At 41.9% G+C, this 25,690-nt stretch overlaps 1 protein-coding gene across 2 annotated transcripts in view; it reads right to left on the bottom strand.

The window, feature by feature from the left end:
* The window catches only part of erbin (erbb2 interacting protein), a 100,769-nt gene that overhangs the window by 18,914 nt on the left and 56,165 nt on the right, over window positions 1-25,690 (bottom strand). For both annotated transcript variants that reach the window (XM_056290532.1, XM_056290531.1), the window contains 12 exons: window positions 25,460-25,577; window positions 20,692-20,770; window positions 20,481-20,570; window positions 12,418-12,474; window positions 7,994-8,057; window positions 7,421-7,495; window positions 6,460-6,604; window positions 4,948-5,020; window positions 3,297-3,426; window positions 3,069-3,184; window positions 2,331-2,400; window positions 818-917 (listed from right to left, as the gene is read on the bottom strand). In XM_056290532.1, coding sequence (XP_056146507.1) covers window positions 818-917; window positions 2,331-2,400; window positions 3,069-3,184; window positions 3,297-3,426; window positions 4,948-5,020; window positions 6,460-6,604; window positions 7,421-7,495; window positions 7,994-8,057; window positions 12,418-12,474; window positions 20,481-20,570; window positions 20,692-20,770; window positions 25,460-25,577 — 1,117 coding nt within the window. The remainder of the gene's footprint in view (window positions 1-817; window positions 918-2,330; window positions 2,401-3,068; window positions 3,185-3,296; window positions 3,427-4,947; window positions 5,021-6,459; window positions 6,605-7,420; window positions 7,496-7,993; window positions 8,058-12,417; window positions 12,475-20,480; window positions 20,571-20,691; window positions 20,771-25,459; window positions 25,578-25,690) is intronic.

Genomic DNA, 25,690 nt, shown 5'->3' with positions numbered 1-25,690 from the left:
AAACTCTCGGGCCCAGACAACTAGCCTTTGTGGAAGTGGCTGTGTGCTGTGTTGCTGTTCAAGAGTTTTGAACCGAACCTATATATCTATCCCTCCGTTATCCGAACCGCTTATCCTGCTCTCAGGGTCGCGAGGGATACTGGAGCCTATCCCAGCAGTCATTGGGTGGCAGGTGGGGAGACACCCTGGACAGGCTGCCAGGCCATCACTGGGCCGACACACACACACACACACACACACCCACACACATTCACACCTAGGGACAATTTAGTATGGCCGAGTCACCTGACCTACATGTCTTTGGGCTGTGAGAGGAAACCAGAGCACACGGAGGAAACCCACACAGACACAGGGAGAACATACAAACTCCACACAGAGGACGACCCGGGATGAACCCCCATAGTTGGACTACCCCGGGGCTCGAACCAGGATCTTCTTGCTATGAGGCGATCACGCTAACCACTGCGCAACCGTGCCCACCCACTTATGTATCATGACCATGACAATTTGTGTGTGGGTTCACAGGTAGTAATCTTATAGTATTAAAGGCTTCTGTACATCTTCAGTACAGGACTGGATGATTACATACTTGCATGGTGTGGTTTTTCTGGATCTGGCATGCCGCCAATAGTTTCACCTGTATTATGTACACGAGTAGAGGTGAAACAACAATGCAAGCAAGCTTGATGCGCTACAGTGCTTGACAGTTTTGATTTAATCAAAAAGCACCAAAATGTGTTATCTGGCCCTGTGACCATGGATAATCAAGTACAGAGTCAGAAAGAGTCAATATGTCATATTAATGGTAAATACTTACACTCCTCTGTCCTGGTTTGCTGGGGGAACATGTAGTTGGTGAGCACAGTTTTGCCTGTGTCTGGATCTTCCTCTTTCTGGAGGGGGATAAGGGGCTTTGACTGTGGAAGACGAAAAAGATTTGAGTATGCCGTCAACAGCCACTACTCCTCTGGCAAGATACGAACCACGGAAGAGCTGTCATTGTGTCCTCCGTAATGTGCGCCGGCAAGGCAACAGTCCCGTTATTCACTGTCATAGTGCGCTTCAAATCATGTGTTTCAGTGACTCTAAATATGCCAACTGGATGAACTGCATATCATAAATGAAAACTAAAACTCCTGACTTGCTGGAAAGACATCCTGAGAGCTATTCCAATTCTACTGGTGTAGAAAATAATATTAAACTTTATTTATATCACACCTTTCTAAACAGCGCTACAAGGTGCCGCACACAACAGGATAAAATAATGCACATAGTCAAGATAAACAACAAAATACAATACAAATATAGGACGTAATGCCAGATCCGCTCCACAGAACAAGGTTCAACACGGTCAGGATAAAGTCACAAGAGCATCATTAAAACCAAGAGAACCACAACACAATAAAACAAGGATTATCATACAACAAAATAAGGTGATGAAAGAAAAATATAAAATATAAAGAATAAAAAATGTAAAATTATGCAAGTATATATATAAATTATATATATATACACATAATATAAATAAATAAAAATACATAAATAAATAAATTATATAAATTATGTGAATCACATGAATTCCTGTATTGTTAAAGCAGCACTAAACAACTTTTTTTGCTTTAATTTATCCTTACAAAGTAAATGTTGATTGCACAGTGTAATGGCTATAGAATAATGACAACATTGGCTCTGGAGCGCAGACCTTTACTGCTTTGATCTTACTTTTATTTTTGCCTTGTCTGGTTTTATTTCTTTGTAAAGCACTTGTAACATTGTTTTAGAAAAGTGCTATATAAATAACAACAACAATAATAATAATAATAATAATAATTAATACTAGTATTTAATAATAATAGTATTTAATAGTATAATAATAATAGTTTTTTTGTTATTACATGCTCATGGTCACTGATTAGAAAAAAAATTGTATGCAAATGCCTTTGTGTCAGCACTAGGTTAAAAACGTATGTTGGACTGTTTTGTTGTTAATGTTTCTAATTATATTTGGCTATTCATTATCATGTTCTGACTTCTGCACTGTATTTCCTTATACCTCTTTCAATGCTGTTCAAATAATTCTGCGTGGCCATATATTTTATTACTTATGTTTTTAGAAAGTTGGTATTCTCACTTATGCATGATTTTTTTTTTTCATAATTTATTATCATTGGGGGAAAACGGATTCCAAGTAGGTTTGAAACCGGGCCATAGCGACATACTCTCAAGGCAGTGGCAATAACCGCTCGTCTAGCTCTGATCGCAAATGAGATTGTACCAATTCTGGACTCAAGTCAAAATCAAATGACAGGCGGTTACGTTTGATCCCTCACCTGATTCTCAGACAGCCACATTGCAGTCATCTGGTTCAGTTTAGTAAAACTGTAGGGTAGATTCCTCAATCTGTAGTGGGACACAAACAAATTAGGTCATAAACTAGTTTTTCTAAATGAGGGCAACAAGGACGCAGTACTATCTTACTTCGAGGAAACCTCTTCTACCAAAATGCCTGCCTCAATCGCTGTACATCAAACTTAAATCAGTACTACATGTTGGCTCGTACTAAGAAAACTAATTCTAGTGACAGTGAGGAGTTTCACCAGGGGGATGTAGTGCGTGGGAGGATCACGCCATTCCCCCCAGTTTCCCCTCCCTCCCTGAACAGTTGCCCTGACCGACCACAGGAGGCGCTAGTGCAGCGACCAGGACACATACCCACATCTGGCTTCCCGCCCGCAGACACGGACAATTGAGTCTGCAGTCAGAGGTAACACGGGGATTCGAACCGGCGATCCCTGTGTTGGGAGGTAACGAAACAGACCGCTACGCTACCCGGACAACCCCATAAAAAAGTAATTTAATCCCATAATGGCTAGCACAACAAATGCACACAAGTCAGCCTACTTTGTGTGCTCTAAGGATCCCAGCATCTCGCCGTACTCCAGATTCATTTGCTTATGTGATGCAAACGAACCCTTAGTACAACCTGTGAGTTTATGCGATATGGCGTGAGCCATGATGAGTGTGTGAAATGAATCTTCCAAAGAGTTAAGTTCGAGGCTGAGACTCACTTGTTGTCACTGAGGTTGATAACCTTGAGTCTCTGCATGTCGCCCATCTCCTCCGGCAAAGACTCCAGCTTGTTGGAGTGCAGAAACAGCACAGTAGCACTCTTCCAGTTGCCCATCTGGGAAAGGAAGAAACCAGACGCCGAAGGCCACAGGCCAATCGGGATAGTCACAATACAGCTGGACTAAGTAAGAGGTACATCACAACATAACACACATACAAATATTCACCTCTGGGGGGAGCTGTGAAAGGAAATTGTGGTCCGCAGCAAAGGTACGCATGCTGGCACACTGGCCAATGGAAGAAGGTAGGGCCTCAATCTCATTGAAACTGCAGTCCAGTTCATCCAACGAAGTCAGTCTAACAGGAAGAGGTGGAAGAGGAGCAGCAGGGAGGAGTATGGTCAAGACAGAAATGTATTATCTACACTTGAAATATCTAAAGATTTTCTTTTATTACGAAGTCTGGTTGATTTTTAATAACATGAAGTACCCGATTGTTATTTGGCAGGAAGGCTATCATCTCACTGAGGCCTAAACTCTGTCTGACCAACGGTGATCTTTGTTACCATAAAATGTAAGCAGTTACAACAACCTGGGGAGCATCTTAAAATCTTTATGGGACAGACTTCACAGACAAGTGATGGCATGCTTTAAATCAAACACATGCCGAGACAGAGGTGCCGTGCAGCCGGGGTTTTCTGCTGAATGAACAACGCACATAAACTGCAGGGATTTACACGAACGCGAAGACCGTTTGACCTGGCGGACCGCTCTAGCGTTATTATATAATCCAGTTCCTTATTCTGAGTAGCCCAAGAATTAACAGAGGATGTGATTCCCCCGGAAATAACCAGGAAAAAAAAGGACACAACTGGCCAAAAAACAGAAAGACAGGACACAAAAAAAACCAAAAAATACAAATAAAAAGGATTATTCATGTAATCAGTATGCATAAGGTACATTCAGTTCATGGGATTATGCTAAACCATAGGGTTTCCACATAATCTGTGCCAAAGTACAGTCGGGCACACATCCTGACATAGGGGATAACTGACGGTGTTTGGAAACAGTGGACAATGAACAGTTACTTATAAACCTACAGCACTGACTATCAATTAAACACTGTTTTAAACTGGTCTGGGGAGCAGTGACAAGAACTTGAGCACATAAAAACCAAACTGAATATATGTGTGTGTGTGTTTGTGTGTGTGTATATATAGTGTATATCTATCTATCTATCTATCTATCAATCTATCTATCTATCTGTATATATATATATACACACACACACACACACACACACATATATATACACACACGTGTGTGTGTGTGTGTGTGTGTGTATATAAGGGATAAGAATAGATCAAGGGTCAGCATGGTGTCCTTTCTCTCTGGTAACAGCCTCAACAGATGTTTATGTACTGGGTTCACCCGTCTGAAAGACTTTATGCTATCTTAAGAACATGGCGAATTTAACTTGTCAATACTGTATTAAGAAGTCGTATCAATCAGAATTACTACTGACCCACAGACAATAAAGTACAATTGTTTGACCATGTCAACATGGTTTCCAGATAAATCACCTCACAACATCTCTGCATTTACTCTTATTGGCATAAAACTCCCATTCAATTTGTTGGTTTTTTTTGTTTTGCAAAATGGGACAACATAAGAAGGCAATTTAAAACAATGGACAGAACATTTTTTTCAGTATTTTAGTGGTATTTTCATTGGAACTTTTGATCTATTCTGAATGACTGGAAAGAACAAAAAAAGCTTTAAAACCATCTGAGAATGATGCCAAATCAAAAACAGCCCATTAATCCACCGAGCTGCGAGCTCATTCTGCTGATTTTAAAGCCCCTGCTGCAACACTCACCCTCCAATGGAGTCTGGCAAGTACATCAGCTGGTTCTCATCCACCTTCAGGGCAGTCAGCTTCTTAAGAGAACCTGTGACAGAGACAAGGACAGGTGGAGGAGGAGGGAGGGAGGGAAGGCAAAACAAAGAGAGAGAGAATTACAGAAAAGCACAATACAGCTCAATGTAGTTATTCACTCTGACTTGTTGTAGAAGAGGTATATCGATTACAGTAGCTCATCGGATGCAGTCATACCACTATCAATATCATACCTCATGCACAAACCATCAGCACACACTTAATCCTGCTCTCCTCTGCATCTGGACTCGTCTGATGTCAAATCCTACTTTTATTTTATCTACGCAGCTTCAGAACGCAAAATTAAGGTAATATCCAAATAGGATTATGGTAAATCAGTGGTTGCATCACGTAATCTGCGTCAACGTACACAGGATATGTATGCTAAAACACATCCTGACATAAAAAATAGTTTTTTTATTGAAAAATTCATATCAACTGATTGCAAGTCACCTGACTCCACGATGACAAAAAAAGAAAGAGAAAAACGGATATCAGAATGACAATAGCCCTATTAGGTGGTTTTCAGACCATGTTTAAGATAAGTGGCTAAAAAAGGAGTTGTTCAAGTTATTCAACAGCAGTTACCCGCTTTCACAGCATAAAATAAAAAAGAGACAGTGATGAATTAATTTGACTGTAATAGTAGTTGATCTTTTATAACACCCTGTAATTTCATTTAAATGGGGTTTACCCTCTAACCCCCCCCCATCAGTGCTGGTCAATCGCCGACAGATGACGGCTGTCAACATGTAACTGAAATGGCACTTGAATGGACTGTGTTGTTAATTGTTGGTGCTTTTTTTTGTTTTGTGCACTCTGTTTTTAGTGGTATTGTTTTTAGGGAATTTTTGGATGTGCATTTTTATCTTCTCTGTTGCACTGCTGTGGGCTGGGAGAAACGGCATTTCATTTTCATTTATGTGCACAGGTACATAACGAAATGACAATAAACTAAATATTGAATCCTGAATCCAACTTTTTCTTTGCACTTTCTTTGAAATTTGTGAGATTCTAATCTGTGCAAAGATGAAGAGGCAGAAGTACACACATTATCTTCCCCCCAACAGGCTCCCAGTACGGACCATGAGCCCACTGACAAAATGAAAATGATAAGTCCCAAATAGCTTAGAAGAAAAAAAAGAAAGATGATTGAGTCAATCCTAAAGAGGACCCTATGGTCAGGTTTGTAGTTTGTACCTTGCAACCCACTCAAAGTAAAACACTGTCCACACCATGTGCACACCATGGGATGTTGATGCTTGGTCATAAACTGAGTGAGCCAATTATCATACAATGAGTTTCTGTTACTTCTAATGGACCGTGAAGCTTCAGAACAAACAGAAACAATATCTTAGGTGTTTATTTGGTGGACATGTTCAGGGATGTAAAGACAGCACTACCAGGCTGTTTGGGGTCTGCATGTGTGTGTGTATGTGTTTCAGTCTTTACCAATTGAGCCAGGTAGTTGTGTGAGTGCATTGTTGGAGAGCAGAAGATCCTGTAGACTCTCACACCCGGAGATCTGCTCATCGATCATCTCCAGGTTGTTCTTGGACATGTCTAAATATGTCAGCTGTTTCAGCATCCCCAGCATCTGCACAGACGGACAGACACACAGCTTTCAGTCAAACAAGGTTTTCAACGACATGTTGGTGGTAGAAATGTCTCATGGTTGGTGAATCCGTACCTATGAAAGTACCCTTGAGCAAGACACTTAAAAGGGGGGTGTTATGGAAAACAATCTTAGGCTAGTTTTGGGGTGGATTTCGCTGTAAGTGAGGAGCGTCTTTTCTGTTTCACCATCTTATTAGGTTACCATTGAGCACCATGTGAACAACCCATTGACCCTCTGAACAATGTCACACCAGGAACAACCCATCCACATCCTGGATGAAAACAAATGCCTCAGATGTGTATCAAAGATCTACAATAATCATACTTCTTCTTCTTTCAGCTTGGTCCCTGTTTTTCAGGGGTCGCCAAAGCAGATTGTACAGTTTTCATCGGTACCCACTAACTCTATGGACAGAGGCACAGGTGAAGCCCCTGTCCCGTAGGGTTAGTGGTTGTGTCAGGTAGGGCATCCGGCGTGAAATTTTTCCAAATCATTATGCAGGTTGACAAGACCATACCGGGTACAATAGTCGTACAAATGTGTCAAAAAGTAGAAACCTGCTCAAGAGGTGGCACACAATCAATTCTCAAGGGATCCTTCTCAGACCAGTATCTCGTAGCAGAACTGAGATGAGTTCGCGAGATTTAGGCTAGTCTCGCCAAGCATGATTTGGATTAGGATTTACTGAAAGTTGTAGGCAAAAGAAGTTTCGACGTGGTGTTGAGGAATCAACGTCAGTGATATTTTAGCCTCTTTTTTTTTAACAAAAATATTGGTAGTGAGTGGAAATCATACCCCGGGTAAAAATGTCAGTCTGTTGCCGTCCATCCACAGCTCCTTGATTCCAGTCAGCTGCTCCAGCACCTCAGGCTAGACAGGTAGACAGAAAGATAAAGCAAAGGATGTTATTTTTCATTTGGATTTTCCCCTTTTCTTCCCAATTGTACTTGGCCAATTACCCAACTCTTCTGACCTATCCCGGTCGCTGCTCCACCCCACTGCCGATCCGGGGGGAGGGGGGCCTGCAGACTACCACATGCCTCCTCTGATACACGTGGAGTCGCCAGCCGCTTCTTTTGACAGTAAGGAGTTTCACCAGGGGGCCGTAGCGTGTGGGAGGATCACGCTATTCCCCCCAATTCCCTCTCCCCCCCAAACAGGCACCCTGACCGACCAGAGGAGGCGCTAGTGCAGCGACCAGGACACATACCCAGGACACATTTATATACATGTATATAAATATACAGATACACAGAATTATTAGATAGGAAAGGGGACATTACAAGTCTGGATGAGGTCAAATCCACAGGTAGAGGGACAAATATAGACTCAGATAGACACAACAAGGACGGACTGATGGACACTCACCACCTCAGTGAACTCATTACTCCCCAGGTCCAATCTCTCCAGCTGTGTGAGTTTGTGCATGCTTCTGAAGGTGAGACGGACAAAGAGCAACACATTATGGTCAAGAAGTGGAAAAAAACAACACAAACATGACTTGAGATCACGAGGGACAAGAAGACAAACAAGCATTATGGGCTGTCTACCACATGCCTGATTACAATGAGAGGAAAGTAAAAACCATTATTACTCTTACAGGACAGATACATATTTTGACATCATCAGTATGAAGCACCTATGTAATCATCAGTATGAAGCAACTATGACGTCATCAGTATGAAGCACCTACATCATCAGTATGAAGGACCTTATCAATACCCATGGTCCACGAATTTCATTTACATTTAGGTAATTTCCAATACATTACTTATTTGGGACAGGTAAAAGCAGGACATTTTTGATTGGAAATGATCAAATTAAGAAAAAGAAGAGAAACCCTGTGATGGTCTTCCAACCTCTTTAAATAAAGCATTGAACCATTAAGTGTTTTAATGAAAAGTTCATTTTGGCTTGACTGGGAAGCTCCAATGTATGATTCAGTGTAATGCATGAGAAATTAAATTACCACAAATAAGTACGTATGCTTTGTGTACTCTAAGTATTGTGAGTATGTATTCTGTTTGTGGTATTCATGGTCAGGATCTCAAGCCATGGTGAGGAGTGTGTCCATTTTGGGAACCTCAGAATTGCATCTCTGCTCTTCGCAGATGATGTGGTCTTGTTTGCTTCATCAGAACGCGACCTCCTGTGCGCACTGGGGTGGTTTGCAGCTGAGTGTGAAATGGCCAGGATGAGAGTCAGCACCTTCAAATCTGAGGCCATGGTTCTCTATCGGAAAATGTTGGCTTGGTCCCTCTGCGTTGGGGATGAGTTGTTGCCTCAAGTGGAGGAGTTCAAGTATCTCAGGGTCTTGTTCACAAGTGAGGGTAGGATGGAGCGGGAGATTGACAGACGGATTGGTGCAGCATCAGCAGTAATGTGGATATTTTACCGGACCGTTGTGGTGAAGAGGGAGCTGAGCCAGAAGGCAAAGATCTCAATTTACCAGTCAATCTTCGTTCCAACCCTCACCTATGGTCATGAGCTTTGGGTAGTGACCGAAAGGGTGAGATCGCGGATACAAGCGGCTGAAATGAGTTTCCTCCATAGGGTGTCTGGGCTCAACCTTAGAGATAGGGTGAGGAGCTCGGAGTACAGCCGCTGCTCCTTTGCGTTGAAAGGAGCCAGTTGAAGGTGGTTCAGGCATCTGATTAGGATGCCTCCTGGGCACCTTCCTTCATAGGTTTTCCGGGCACGTCCAACTGGGAGGAGACCCCGGGATGCCATTCACACCTGCTATCCTCAGGTACGTTAGTAACCACATGCAAGAACAGTACATGCAACATGCAGTTTGCAAATGCACACAGCGAACACTGCATCCTGAATCAGATTACATGTGTGAAACTACGTCAGGAGATGTCAGCCAAAATCTCTCACTTGTAAATGAAATCTGATTGAGGTGCATTTGTGGGAAAGTAGTTGCGCCATCACTGCACACTCTATCTTACTGAAAACTGACCGGCTGTTGGATGGGCTGGCAACAAGGTGCAACATTTACTTGTTTCTGAGTGGTGAGGAGAGTGAAAGGGCAATAAACAGTAACCAGAACAGCAAAAGGGCTCTAGACAGCACCTGTATGCCCATGCAGTCAAACATCCATCCATCCATCCATTATCCAATCTGCTTATCCCTGCCGGGGTCACGGGATGCTGGAGCCTATGCCAGCAGTCACTGGGCGGTAGGCGGGGAGACACCCTGGACAGGCCGCCAGCCCATCACAGCCCCCCCCCCCCCCCACACACACACACACAGGGACAATTTAGTACGGCCAATTCACCTGACCGACATGTGTTTGGACTGTGGGAGGAAACCAGAGCCCCCGGAGGAAACCCACACAAACACGGGGAGAACATGCAAACACCTAAGAGAGGACGACCTCAAGGTTGGACTACCCCGGGGGTTCAAACCCAGGACCTTCTTGCTGTGCGGCGACCGTGCTAACCACTGCGCCACTGCAGTCAAACATGCTGCAACTCACTGTTAAATTTGACATCTAGTCTAATTCACCAGAGGACTCACCCAGTGAGCAGGTCTCTGGTCTGACACTCACAGTGCAAACACAATCGCAGCAAAGATAAACCTCATAAATCCCCTTCCCCCAGATAGTAAGACAAGGCCGCAGAGTAACATTACCTCTAATCGATTAACACCTGCCAAATGTGTGTTTGCTGACAACAGAGCACCGCCCTACTTACTTGCTTGCTCTGCCTATGGCACACATACAATGACATCAAATCAGACCACCGACACAATGCAGACAGCAAGGATGGATATAGGGGCACAGTATAAATGCAAATTGGTCAATATCTGGATAGCCTATTCAGATATCGATTCATTTATTTATTTATTCATTCATTCCCTGTTTTTTTTCCCCCAGTTGTGTCCGGCCAATTACCCCACTCTTCCGAGCCGTCCCGGTCGCTGCTCCACCACCTCTGCTGATCCGGGGAGGGCTGCAGACTACCACATGCCTCCTCCGATCCATGTGCAGTCACCAGCTGCTTCTTTTCACCTGACAGTGAGGAGTTTCGCCAGGGGGACGTAGCGCGTGGGAGGATCACGCTATCCCCCCCCCCAATTTCCCCCTACCCTCTGAGCAGGCGCTAGTGTAGCGACCAGGACACGCACCCACATCCGGCTTCCCACCCACAGACATGATCAACTGTTTCTGTAGGGACGCCCGACCAAGCCGGAGGTAACACGCGGAATTCGAACCGGAGATCCCGATGCTGGTAGGCAACAGAATAGACCGCCACACTACCGGGACGCCCCCCCCCATAGATTGCGTTTCGATACCAGATGTGACTTTTGCCTTTGATTTCACACCGAGTAGCTGCCAAGTTTGACACAATCTTTTTTGAAGGTTCACAAAGAACGCATGCTCAGAGAAGAGCCGCAGCAGCCCAAAGGGGGCAACATGTGCACTGCTGGCTAATTAGGGAGCGAGAGCGTGCCAGAGAAATAACTTTGTCCAAGAAAAGAAAAAGAAAAAAAACCCCCACAACATCTCTTACTGCAGTCATGAGGAACTGCAAAGCTAGCTTTAAAAGAAACAATACTTTTTTTTTTTTTTTTACAGCTTTAATTAACCCCCGTGGGGCAATTCTTTTTCTGCATTTAACCCACCCTAGCTGTGAAGCTAGGAGCAGTGGGCAGCCGCTAGTGCAGCGCCCGCGGACCAACTCCAGTTCGTCTTGCCATGCCTTGCTCAGGGGGCACAGACAGGAGTGCTAACCCTAACATGCATGTTTCTTTTTGATGGTGGAGGAAACCAGAGCACCTGGAGAAACCCACTGCAGACACGCGGAGAACATGCAAACTCCACACAGAGAACGACCTGGGATGACCCCCCCCCCCCCCCCAAGGCTGGACAACCCCGAGGTTCAAACCCAGGACCTTCTTGCTGTGAGGTGACAGCGCTAACCACTGGGCCGCCGTGCCCCTAATGCTGTGTGTTCAGTGTGTGGTCACGCCCGTTTGGGTGTGTATATGTTTTTAGATTGAGCCGTTTGTGTGTGCAGCGCCTGTAAGACTTTGCACCACGACTCACAAAATGTTTATTTACACATCTGGAATGTTTATGCATCCCTGGCTATCGGTCCTTCCCTTTGTCAGTGTTCCAGACCTTAACCGCTCTGGCCTCCGTCACGTAAACATTACTACACAGGATCTGATGCATTACAGTAACACAACACTGCACTCTGACACACCGTCGAGCCAGCGCAGCAGTCAGTCAACATCGGTAAAAAAAAAAAGCGAGGGTAAGAAAACAAATGAAACACAGTTAGAGAGGGGGCAGAGATAAGTCAGATATATAATTTTGAGAAATATGAAAACAAGGAAAACAGTGATGAGGAGAAAATATCCAAGCAAATTTTTCCATCCTCAGGAGCTGTGTGAGCTCCAAGAGGCTCTGCAGCTTTCAGAAAACGTTGAAGTAGCGATCACGAACGTCTGACTGAAAGGATTATAAAACCTGTCGCGGCAAGCAGTCCAATAAAGGGGCCCTTATGTAACACTGTGGAATTTAATGCGATGGTTCGAGGTGTGAGGCCAGGAGCCACGGTAGAGAGAGGCACGACAGGAGATGTTGCAATGAGGCCGAGTCGGTGGAGGTAGAAGGTGGAAATAGAGACAGATGGATGAAAAAGGAGCACCCGTCTCATTTTTTTGACTCCAGCATGACACTTAAGCCTAGCCACGTGTTTGTGTAGACGGTAAGCTCTGTGATGTGGATCTGACTGAAGGGATGCGGATCTGACTGAAGGGATGCGTGTGAAATGACTTACTTTGGCAACATCTTCAGCTGGTTCTCCCTCAGCTCCAGGATCTGTAGTTTAGTCAGTCTGCCAAGGAAAAAGAGGGAAAGGTCTTTGACACAAGTTATCGAGAACTACTCCCGCTCCTAAAATGTGAGACGCTGAGAGCAATAGAACGTATTAATTCCTGATTCATTTCCAGACTAATAAATATGCTCTTGTCTTTGTTTTTACCACAATTTGTTTAATTAATAATACTCTATGTGTACTTATGTCTATGCCTTTACTGCATATCTCACTGTAATTGGGAATTTTCAAAATATATTTTCACTGACACATCTGTACTCAGTCAAATTACATTAGGGATGTCATCAAACATTGATACATCAAATATCAATCATCCCATTGTTATAACGAGAAAATCTAGAGGCACGGAAATATTAAAATTACAGTAAAAATGTTTGATGACCTGTCCTATTTAATTACTTTTGTAATGCAATACATTTGGCGACCACAAGGAGGTGACATGACACTGTGACATCACCCCGCACACTTCGCCTACATCCGTGGCTTTGGCTTATAGCAAATGACCTGTTTTGCTGACATAAAACAAAATAAACAGCGTACTTGAGGGGCATGTGTGGCAAAATGTCACCTCAATACTCAATTTTATAAAAAAAAATTATCACATGAGATTTTATTAACATTCTTATTAGAACTGGATATTATTATCATTATTTTAGGTGATTTTAACCCGTTTATGAGATGATGATGATAATAATAATAATAAAAATAACTTTATTTATATAGCATTTAAGATGGTCTCTATTCTTTTAAATTTGCCAATATATAGATAAACATTGGGATTTTTTTCTGATTATTGATACTGAAAAAGAGGAATTGATGACAAGCCTAAATTACATAATATTAACAAATTTTCAAGCTTCAATCTAAATAGTTAACAAGAATATGAGGAATAAATTTAGCAACTCAGGTTCAAAGTGTAAATGAACAACTAACACCCTGACATAGACAGAGAATCTTGAGCAGAATAGAAATCAAAATCTTTGAAATCTTTTAATGTACAATTAGAGTATTATCACTGGATCACTCTAAAAATCAAACTCTCTGGAATTTGCATGGCATAATAGCACAAGTGGCTTGAACAAGTATAATTTATATAATTCATACAATAATTTGTGGTTGTGGCTCATTTGCCTTTACAGAGAAAGCCTTTAAAAATGCAGATAAAAAAAAAAAATCCCCTGCATGTTAACTTAAAAAGCACTTTGTCGACACATGTCCAAGTTGAACCCGGACGTGCCAGCCAGCTCGGCACTGTTTTGAAGGTAAATCGAACGTTTAAAAAGCATTGCACAGTTCATTACTGAACATCAACTACCAGTCGTCGACTCCCATTCCTACTGATATTCGCACAGCCAAGCTCATTTGCACAGGAACTGGAGTCAACCTCAGTTGTCAGTTCCTGGTTGGAGCAGGACTCATTAGTACCAGTTCTAGCCCCCGGTAATAACAGGACTGAGTGTAAACTTGTCTGGATTAAGCAACAACCATAGTTGGCTCTAATATTAACAAGGCTTTGGTAATACACCTGAGGAACTGCACTAATCGCACACCAACTGTTAGGCTCACAACGAACCACTAATATCAGAGCAATACATGCTAAATACCTGCTCAAGCACCAATCAAAACAAAAACAACAAAAAAACAAAATGAGATCACCTCTCCTGCTCGCCTGGAACAGCCTGCTAAGCAGGTCAAAACCACATCGGACGAACAAATTTTAATGTGAAAACTGACCATTGTGGCATGTCTCAACCTGCTCAACAGGTAAGACACCACATATACGAACAATCTGTTCTAACCGTTCAACCACATCAGCTTTACTATTTTTTACTGAGCAGATCTGTCCCTCCCTTAACGAAGGTGACGTCACTGGAGCAATATTTATTGACTTACGTAAGGCATTCGGCACTGCAGATCAGACATGGGCCACATTCGGCCCCCGTCCTCACTCAGTATGGCCCGTGGGTAAATTTTGAAATATCAATAAATTGTTGGTTTCACAGGCGTTGGAAGCAAACGGGCCATTTCACCACATTTGAACTGAATTCCTATTGTAATTATACTGTCCACTGATAGAGGGCGCGCCCTCAAAACACAACAGGCCTGTAGCCAAGCAACTCTTTGCACATGGTCTCATCTTAAGTCCCGGAAGGCCTCTTCTGCAATGACACACAACGAGGACGGACATGAGCGGCAAAAAAAGAAAACTTGACCTAGAGAGCCGCGTTTTCCAGGCAAGATGGGAAACAGAATATCTTTTTATGGAATTCAAAGGTAAACCTTTGTGTTTAGTGTGCCTGGAAACAAGATCAGCCATGAGGGATTTCAACTTGAGTCGCCACTACAATACCACACACAAAAACAAATATGGCATGTACACCGGAGGTGCCAGAGCCGCTATCATCACTGACCTCAAAGGAAAAATACACCGAGAGCAGAGCCTTTTTACCAAAGCCATGTCTACACAGGAGTCCTCTTTCAAGGTGTCCTATGCTGTTCCCCTTGAGCTTGCGCTCGCTAAAGCAAATAAGTCCTTGTCAGATGGTGAAACAGTGAAGCTATGTGCAGTAGTGATGGCTAAAGCTTTTGGAGATGATAACATGGCTAAGAACTTTGAAACGGTCTCACTGGCTCGTCGCACAATGACGTGAAGAATATTGTACATTCAAAATCGTGTGGCGGTAACGCTAAAATATTCACGCATGACCGCAAGTACTTCTCCTCAGCGTTCGATGAGAGTACAGATGTGATGAATGTCAGCTAGCTTCTCATTTACACAAGAGCCATAGACAGTTCATTTTAAGTGCTCAAGGAGTTATTGAAATTGGTGTCTTTGGATGACACTACAAAAGGCAAGGATGTTTTCAACGCCGTTAAGTGTTGTAAGTGAGCATGGGGGGGACAAGCTTTCAGCTGTTGTTACCGATGGCGCACCAGCAATGCGAGGATGACGCACTGGATTCGCTGGGCTCCTCCAACAGAGCGGCATTGCCTGTCCAATATTACACTGCATCATACATCAGGTGGGTAACGTTATTGCTAGCTAACTATTAATATATATGGTAATGAATTTGGGTTTTCTTTGTGAGAATATTTATTATAGTCTAAATCCTATTTCATTTTGATCTTACAGGAGGCCCTCTGTGCCAAGACAATGAACTTCAGCCAGGTCATGGATTTTGTCGCCAAGGTTACCAATCTCATTCGAGGGGGGGCACAAGTCTCTCAATCATAGGAAGTTTGTAGCCTTTTTGGATGAAGTGGTTGCCGCTTATGGGGATTTACAGATGCACACTGAGATCAGCTGGCTGAACCACGGGAAGTGCTTGAAGAGGTTTTCTGCGCTGCGCACTGAAATCCCGGTGTTCTTGGAGGACAGCATTCGATGTGATACAAGTACTTACTGCATTGGCCTTCCTTGCGGATATTACCTCGCATCTTAATCCCCTTAATATGCAGGTGCAGGGAAGAGGCCAAACTCTGTCGGATCTCTACGCACACATGAACACATTTAAGCGTAAATCAGCTCTGTTCAAAGAAGGCTTTTCATCCGACCATCTAAATTTGGAGCACTTTCCCGCCTGTGATGAGATGCGCAAAGATGTCCCCGGATGTGAGAAAACATTTCTCAAGTACACAGGAGACATAGCAAAACTGCGGCAACAGTTCAAAGAACACTTTCAAGATTTCCACACCATGCATCCACGAATTGCGTTATTCACCGACCCTTTCTCTGCTGCTGTCAGTGAGCAACCCCCAGAGTTGCAGCTTGAACTACAGTCAGACCCCTTCTTTCGAGAAAAGTGCAATGAGAGAGGAATTTCATTTTGGAGACTACTACCCAAGTTCCGCTTTCCACTCCGCAGGGATTTTGCACTCTCAGTGGCCGGCATGTTTGGGAGCTTTTACATCTGTGAGAGCAGCTTCTCAAAAATGAAGCACATCAAGTCAAAAGAGCGAAACAGGCTGACAGATGAAACTGTTCCAGCTCATGCAGATTGGATGCACAAACATCAACATTGAGTCTATTGTATGCCAGCAGGAGAGGCCACAAGTATCTCATGAAGACAGAACTTTATACTGATCCACCTGTGGCTGAGTTTCAGTGGGTTTCAGTGGCTTCATCAGTGTATGAATGTGTGTATGAATGGGTGAATGTGAGGTATACATTGTAAAAAAGTGCTTTGAGTGGTCGGTAGACTAGAAGAGCGCTACATAAAATGCAGTCCATTTATCATTTTGCCATTTTGAGCTAAATGCATGTTTATTTGCAACATGTCATGGAATGGGGAGGTCAGCGTAGAAATGCACGACAAACATAAATATTAGTTGTTGACGTAGTGTGAATGTTAACTTTTGTATCATTATTGAATGATGATTTTTGAGACCCCATTGCACTGAAATAATGGTATATAACTCAGGAATGTGGATGTTTTGTTTCTGTGTTAAGTTCATTAAATAGAAATATTGGTATAATAAACTTTGATTACCGGTATATACTTTATTCTTTTCATTAAATAAGTAGCTATAATTGGTTAATTGGGTGATGGGGTTACAGTATCCCACTGGTGGAAGTGCACAGTCACAATCTGGCCCCCTGGTAGTGAGGATAATTTTTTTGTGGCCCTCTCTATCATCAGAGTTGCCCAACCCTGCTGTAGATCATTAAATATTAATCTGTAAATTTAAACTCTCTTCCATTTTCTCCCTCTGTTTTTTAAATGTTATCTTCCTATTTATTGAACAGACTTCAGGTAGTTAAAATTGGTCAAGTAACTTCTTCCCCCCTCTATCTGTGATATTGGGGTAGCTTGGGGTTGTATTCTTGGTCCATTACTCTTTCTCCTTTACATTAATGACTTGCCTACTGTTTGTGAATATTCCACTTGTCTTTTATATGCAGATGATACTGTTATTTTCTGACCAGAATACTGATGTGATAAGCACTAAACCCTTTTCTGATTTTAATTCCATATACAACTGGTTCCAGGAGCATCACGACTATAAATTTTAAAAACAAAACAAAACAAAACAAAAAAACAAAACTGGATTACCATTCCAATAGGAAATCCATGTCTATATCTTATCCTATAGTTCTGGCCAACAAGAACCTCTCTATATATTACAGACTAAAATGCCTAGGCGTTTACCTTGACACCCACCTCACATTTGAAGAGCATATCCAAAGACTAATAAGAGTTGAAAAAGAGAATATATGTTTACAGTCATATCGGGCCGTATCTTACACTTTCTGTTTCTAATAATACCTTCAAAAGGACTTACCGTCTTTCAGTTTGGTCTCTCATGACCTCAGAACTTACAGAGCCAATAGCTAGACTCTACAACAGAGCTCACAGAATTCATCTTGAACTTTCTCCTTGGGCACATCCTTGTGTAGTACTTTCGCGATCTAAATCATTTAATTTTCACAACTATACGGTACTTAGCGGTATTCATTTGTACTGTCAACTTTATTATCGCCTTCTCCCTTCTTCAATTTCTGCTATTTTGCCAATGCATAACTCTACAATACTTGGAAGAATAACTAGAGCTATCACAAATAACCCCATACCCGCTTTTGATAACATTATACTTTAAGATAATTTATCTTATTTCATATAAGAAATCCCCCCTCCTTTTTACAATTTCAACATTTACACAAATATTTTCTTCTTCTAAATGAAAATCGTAACCACTAACGTCTCAATCGTTCCCTCTGAATTATGTGCAACTTGTTTGTATACATGTATAATTTGTTTACTCCTGTAATTTTTTGCTCAATGCTGTATTCTTTTATTGACAATCCACTTTTAATAGGTACGTTTAATCCCATATATATATATATATATACACACACACACACACACACATATATACATACTATATATGTATATACGTATATATACACACACATACACACACACACACATATATATATATATACAGAGAGAGAGAGAGAGAGAGAGAGAGAGAGAGAGAGAGAGAGAGAGAGAGAGAGAGAGAGAGAGAGAGAGAGCAAGAGAGAGAGAACATTCTTTGTATAACTTGTTAACTATTATTAGCTGCCTTTACTGTATATATATTTATTGCTTTTGTCCTCAATGTGGGATAGTAGGAAACCTGCTGGACACCAGTTTTTAAACTGAGTCAGGCCCACAGCTGGTAATGGTTCTAACAATCCTTTGTTGTTTTTTTTTCCTGCTAAAAATAAAATAAAATAAAATGAAAATGAATCATAGTCTAACCTTTCAGCTACACCCAACCTGAGTAGAGCGGTGTGAGTGGAAGCTGGCAGAGCTTTTTGTTTGCTGCACCAAGACCTTACGTGCCTAAGCGTCACGCGCACAAGTTGTCATTTTGATTTAGTGGGTATGTACACAGAGAATCAATTGAATGTCATCACTGTTAAACTTGTAATATACTGAGGAAAAACTGAACTTGGCAAATGAACTCTCATCCCACCTGTAAGCCATCTCCAAACCAAACTATCTAAAAAGGCTAAGGGGTGGGGGGTGTCTCTGATCACGGTCTTTGCATTTATCTCTGTCACAGCAAATCTATTTAAAAGCTAGAGCTGTTTCGTAAATCCAGAAGTATAAATATGTTCTATCTGAAAATGTTTCAGTGAATTCTAAACTTAATAATTTATATACTACATAGCATATCTCTATGTAAAAAGGCTGCAGGGCTGCGTGGAAGGAGAAAAAAATATAGACTGCTCATGCATTGTTTGTATTTCGGGCAGTGCTGCAACCGGACCAGAACTGACCACATGAAGTGAGGGGCTGAGTCAAAGTTACAGCTAGTCTAATCTAATTGGGCTCTTCACACGTTATTCAAACACAGAGTCTCCTCATCTCTGACCTTTGCCCCAGGGCAGTAAAACACACTTTTTTGTGAAGAGAAAATATGTCATTGGGCACCTTTCAGCTGCCAGTCTGAGTCATAGCGTGCCATGATGATTTACTTAGCTGTCAAAATCCACATACTGATTTAAGACATTCTTACAAGAAGTCTCACGGAACAAGTGAAATAACTCGCAGTAAATACAAAAGAAACTGACAGCAACAAGCTCACAAACTCAGTCTGGGGCAATTAATTTAAACGGTTGTATCAATCATACCGTATCATAGAGAACTAAGTAAAATGAAAAACAAGTAAGCAATACATATAAGACTTAAATTCCAAAGAACAAGAAGAACATCATATCTTGGCTCACATTTTGTGCATCCTCTGAACCGTATGTCACATTAAAGACAAATTAAGTTAAAAAATACTGCACAAAATAATTACTTTAAATGCCTGGATGGCTTGCAGTGTACAGCAACATAGTGTTCAAATAACAGGAAATCATCAAAATTCATTTTTATAGGGTGTCCGGGTGCTGTAGCAGTCTGTTCCGTTGCCTTCCAACACGGGGATCGGCAGTTCGAATCCCCGTGTTACCTTCGGCTTGATCGGGCGTCCCTACAGACACAATTGGCTGTGTCTGCAGGTGGGAAGCCAGATATGGGTATGTGTCCTGGTCGCTTCACTAGCGCCTCCTCTGGTTGGTTAGGGTGCCTGTTTGGGGGGGGGGGGGCTGCGGGGAATAGTGTGATCCTCCCACGTGCTACGTCCCCCTGGCGAAACGCCTTACTGTCAGTGAAAAGAAGTGGCAGGCGACTCCACATACACCGCCGGAGGCATGTGGTAGTCTGCAGACCTTGCCGGATCGGCAGAGGTGGTGAAGCAGCGACCAGGACGGATCGGAAGAGTGGGGTAATTGGCCGGATTGGGAGTAAAACGGGGAAAAATCAATAAAAAAAAGGGAAAGAAAAAGTGTTGTGTTCACCCTGGGTTATTATTATTGGTAGGGAGGATCAGAGAGCTAAGATTCCTTCACTCCATAAAGAAAAAGGCCTACAGGTTTATCGCTAACATATCAATTTCGTTTTGATATACACCCTACAAATATCTTGATCACTGAAGATTACCAACAAATCACCACAAGAAAACAGACTGACCTGCCAAAGCTTGCTGGTAAAAATTCAAGGAAGGCGTCATTAAGGTAGAGTTGGGTCAGACTCAGAAGCTGGGTAAAGCCCTCAGGGAGCCTGGTAACACACACAATCAGAAATCAGCGGTAATCACCATATAAACCCCACAAAGAACAGTACACGTTTTATTACCACAGAGATAAAAAGCTAATTTGATATTTGGGTGGGATATACTTACTTAGATATGGGGTTCACACTGGCCTCTACAATAGCTAGGACTTTGCAATTCTTGATGTTTTCTGGAAACTCCTGAATACCTAAAAATCAAAAGAGGAAAAAAGAAAAGTAACTGATTTGGCAGGACTCTACAAAATTCATTAGAAAGCAGGTGTATGGAAAACATATAGCCAAACAACTTAAATTTTCAAACATATGTATAATATATGAATTTCGTGAGTAAAACATGAACATGAGCTCGCAGATTGGTCTGGGTCCCAGGCTAATTATTACTGGACCATTAGCCTGGTCTCTCCTCTAGCAGCTAACAGAGAGCTTTTCCACAGTAGTTAAGGGGGTTGTTGTGTAGATTGTTTTAGATGGGAAAAAGAAATGCTTTTCAGTGGCAGATACTTGAACAAATGTTTTTGTGGTAAATTCATATTTCACCTAATTCTTTAAATGACATGAACCCATTTTCATTGTACAAATCCATTAATGTATTAATACACTTTCTTGCCCATTCTTTAAACCCCAGTCACGTTTACAAGGAGAGAATTTTATAGTGCATCAGATTGGCGAAAAGCTACAAAAAACTAGGAAATCTCCAAAATAACTCTGTACCTCATGCCAGACAGTTAAGGTATTCTTAACAGGATTAGAAGTGGTCCTTTTTTAAACTTCTTAAAGGAACTAAAATATAAATTAGTATCCAATGATAAACCTTTTGTGCACTATGTTTCAACCGGCAACAAGGGTAAACATGGTTCTTTAGAAAACCAAAACATTGTGGCCCTTATTTGGGCAGCCCGACACTATATACCCACATTCAAAAGGCAAGAAGTTATTATGTAAGCCTTGGTTTTCTGTTGCTCCAAATAAAGTTTAAGAATAGAGTTCTGATCTTGGGGAAAAAAAAAAAAAAAAACAATGCTGGAGAGGCAAGTGGAATTGACTGGAATAAACAAGAGAAATTCGGGCACAATGCTCATCTTCATGATACTTACTCTACCAATATGGGATATAGGGACAGAGGTCCATCTGTTGATGGATTCTGTAACATTAGCCACCAAGGGATCATAGTTTGTGGCGCCTAAAGTAGTTAATTTTGGTGTAATATGAATACCAAGATATGCAAAACTATGTGTTGCATTCACAAATTGATGCGGCAAAACTGTGTTTAATCTTTTTTGCTTGTGAAGAAAGAGGATGGAAGATTTAGCCATGACAACTCCATCCATCCATCCATTATCTTAACCACTTATCCTGCTCTCAGGGTCACGGGGATGCTGTCCAAAGTTATTCAATAAATTAGACAGGGCATTGATAGATTCTGTAAGGTCTGTCAAATATAAGAATTATGTGATCAGCGTATAAAGCCACATGAACAGTGTTGAATATCCAAATATCTCTAGTTGAGGGGTGGGTCCTTACTGCCATAGCAAAGCTTTCAATGGCCAAAAGGAAGAGTGAAACGCTCAATGGACAGCCTTGTCTAGTGGCCCTATGTAATTTAAAAGGCTGTGAGATTATCAGTGGCAAGAGCTGCATTGGGTTTGGTGTATAGTAACTTAATCCATTGACAGAATTATTTCCCAAATCCAAGTCTTTTAAGCACTTAAAATAAATAGGGCCACTCAACTGTCAAACGCCTTCTCTGCATCAAGCAAGAGTAAGACAGTGTCAAGAGAACCTTCAAACCTGGGCAATATATTGAGTACTCTCCTTATATTGTGAAAGCCCAGTGGGTTCTTCACAAAGCCATTCTGGTCCTCACGTATTAGGTGTGAGAGTACTCTATCTGATAATCTCCTGGCTAAAACTTTAGTTTTAATTTTAGAGTCAGAATTTGGGAGAGAAATTTGTCTATGGCTTTCAAATAACTATCATAAAATTCATAACCAAAAATTACTCCCATCAAAAAAAAAAAAACAAAGTTCAGAGGGGCAGTACTTACTATCTCTCTCGTGTTAAGTAAGGAAAGCCCTCTGAATGTTAAACACAGGTGGACAGTGAGAAAGCCAGCAAGCCAGTGAATTAGTAAAGCAGGAAGGCTGTGTGTGAACTGTCTGGGCTCCGAGTGCATTAGAGCGTCTCTGCACATTCCTTCTATAAACAACTACAGAGAAGAGTGCTTGAGGTGACACATTAATAGACTGAGAAAAAAAAATGTGAACATTGGTGATAGTCTGCGAGTCCTCACAACCATCTACAGTGGGTGAGGCGAACGGAGGGGGGAGGCGGCCAAATCTGAAGGCTTATTTCCATCCACCTTGTTTTGTGTCCACAACACTTAGCGCATAGTGCTTTATGAAGGACGGTATGCTATGTTGAATGTAAATACAACAGAGAAAGATCAGGTTCGTGAAAACACCACTATAGCACTTGTTTGATTTAGTCTTCCCTGACATTTGTATTAAGATATATACTATGAATATCATTAATCTAAAGAAAGGTTTACTGAACACACAGGCTCATTTCCGTACCACACCGCTTCGCATTAATAAAGGTCTGCCTCTGTTTATCTATCTCATAGTTTTAGACGGATGGATATGGGAAGTGCTAATCCTTCATAGGAAGCTACTTAAACTCCCCATTGTGCCACTGAAAAGATGCAAAGCTCTCAGAAATGCTGAGAACATGCAACAGCATACCTTCCAATTTAAACTAGGAACAACCTTGTTGCCCATGTGACAAAAAGTCTAAGAAAAGGTTGGTAAAGGAAACTCAGAAGCATTCAGTTATTCCATTTGTACTGCTCTCTTCAGAAGAGCTTGTTCTGTTCTGCTTTGTTTTGTCCCTGCTCCGGGTAGAACAGGGACAAAAGCAATTTTACAACAAAGACGCACAATCCTAGTTTGAACTTTGTTCTAAAGAGTTCCTAGAACAAAGCACTATATCAAATTCAGTTAAATTAAAAGTCATGCAGGCTAATGTTAAGCACGTATTTCCCTCTCTGATTGCAAAGCCTAAGAGAACAACCTGGGTATTGAACACTTCATCTTTACACAAGAATTACATGGATTACATTGTTGAAAACCTTTGAGAACAGCTTTTCCATTTGTTTCAGTGAGAGAATGACCTCAAAAAACGTCTTGACGCATGCTCAACAATCCAGGTCAGGAAATCCCAGAAAGGTGAATCATTTCATCTGGACACCATGTTTCATGTGAGAAACGTTTCATCGCTCATCTCCCTGACTTCGTCAGTCTCAGCTGACCGGAGGTATCCCCGACCTTATAAACAGCACAGTTTGCACAATGACCGAAATCGGCAGAGTTGCGTCACAGCCGAGACCAGCTATCGGTTTGATATGCAAATTGCCGTGACCATTTATTAGAGTTAAACGACCATGTGTACTATTCACAGAGGATTGGGGAATAGTTGCAATCACAGCATTGTAAGATGGCGACAGATGGAAACACACTAGGCCAGAAATTGGTCCACCCCAAGGATCGGGTCCCCCGGCACAAACAGAACAATATAGTCAAGGCTCAGTGTTTTCAGTTTTGACCGATTTTCACTGAAATATACCCAGACTTTTAAACCGATTTTCACCCGGATTTTATGTTTCCACGGATCCAAAGATTGTTCCTGTTCGTGTGAGGTTATGCAAGTGTCCTATTGTGGTGGAATTTGGCATGCTGGATGGGTTTGAAAAATAAAAACCGAAAACGCTGAGCCTTGAATATAGTGTACACTGTTAAGTGCCGGGAGGACTGCCATGAATTGCACGCTGGGGAAACCAAACAGACTCTGGCCAAAAGGGTGGCACAACACAGAAGAGCTACCTCGTCAGGTCAGGACTCCACAGTCTACACCCATCTACAGGCCAGTGGTCACTCGTTAAAGGCTGAGGATGTGCACATCCTTGAAAGGGAGGAACGCTGGTTTGAACAAGGAGTCAAAGAGGCCATCTACCTGCAGTCAGGTGAGACTGAAGAGGTCACTCAGATGAGTGAAAAAACGTTACTCTCAACAAACGTTGTGTCCAGATGAATTGATTGACCTTTCTGGGATTTCCTTACCTGGATTATTGAGCATGCATAAAGACATGTGATTGCAACTATTCCCCAATCCTCTGTGAATAGTACACAAGGCCATTGTAACTCAGTCATGGCAATTTGCATATCAGACTGATCGCTGGTTTTGGTTGTGACACAACTGTGCCAGTTTCAGTCGTAATGCAACTGTGCTGTCTGTAAGGTTGGGGATACCTGCAGTCAGCTGAGACTGACCAAGTCACTTAGCTGAGCGATGAAATGTTTCTTCAACTAAATGCTGGTCCATATGAACTGACTCAACTTTCCAGAACCTCAAAAAAAAACATCCTTTGGTTATTGCATTGTATTGTTACCGCTACACTTCGCTGTAGGCAGCATACTGCAGGCCTTGACTTGTTTTCATTTATCCTTTATAAAAGGGCCATCCTTATGATGTGTAGTGTCATGTAAAATATGTTGCGGTATTTTGAAGGTTTTGTTTTTGCTTTTAACAGATTGATTATACAACAGTTTCACATTCACTACAAAGGCATTGAACATGGTCTTATCTTGAGCTTTGTTAAGTAAATATCAGATTGTTATGATAGTATAAGAACCACAAGGCTAATTAAAAGACTTAACATCATAATGTACTACATTAGCAGCTGTGATTAGTTTTCAACCACAGAATGTGTTGTAATGAACTTGTCTTTCTTCTTCATTCGACCATTTAGAGCATTTATTCAAACCTGATTTGACTCTTTAAACAACAGTTAAGAATTAAACCCAAGTGGTCCCTCTTCTTACTGTTCTTGCTGACATCAAGCTCCCTGAGATTGATGAGGTTTGCAATCGCTGCTGGCAACACGGTTAGGTCATTATCTGGCATGCTCAGCCTGTGGAGCAACTGGCAGTTAAACAGTTGCTGGGGGAGAGAGATAGCAAAATGGAGAAAGAGAAAGCAGCAGAGAACACACATTTATTCAACATCATCGCCGCATCAGTCTTGTACATACTTGAAGAATAACTCAGTCTAGA

This window comes from Lampris incognitus, chromosome 12 (genome assembly GCF_029633865.1).
Source record: "Lampris incognitus isolate fLamInc1 chromosome 12, fLamInc1.hap2, whole genome shotgun sequence".
In the NCBI taxonomy this organism is placed as follows: Eukaryota; Metazoa; Chordata; class Actinopteri; order Lampriformes; family Lampridae; genus Lampris; species Lampris incognitus.
Note: the sequence above shows the minus strand (reverse complement) of the source record. Positions and strands in the feature narration are given on the sequence as shown.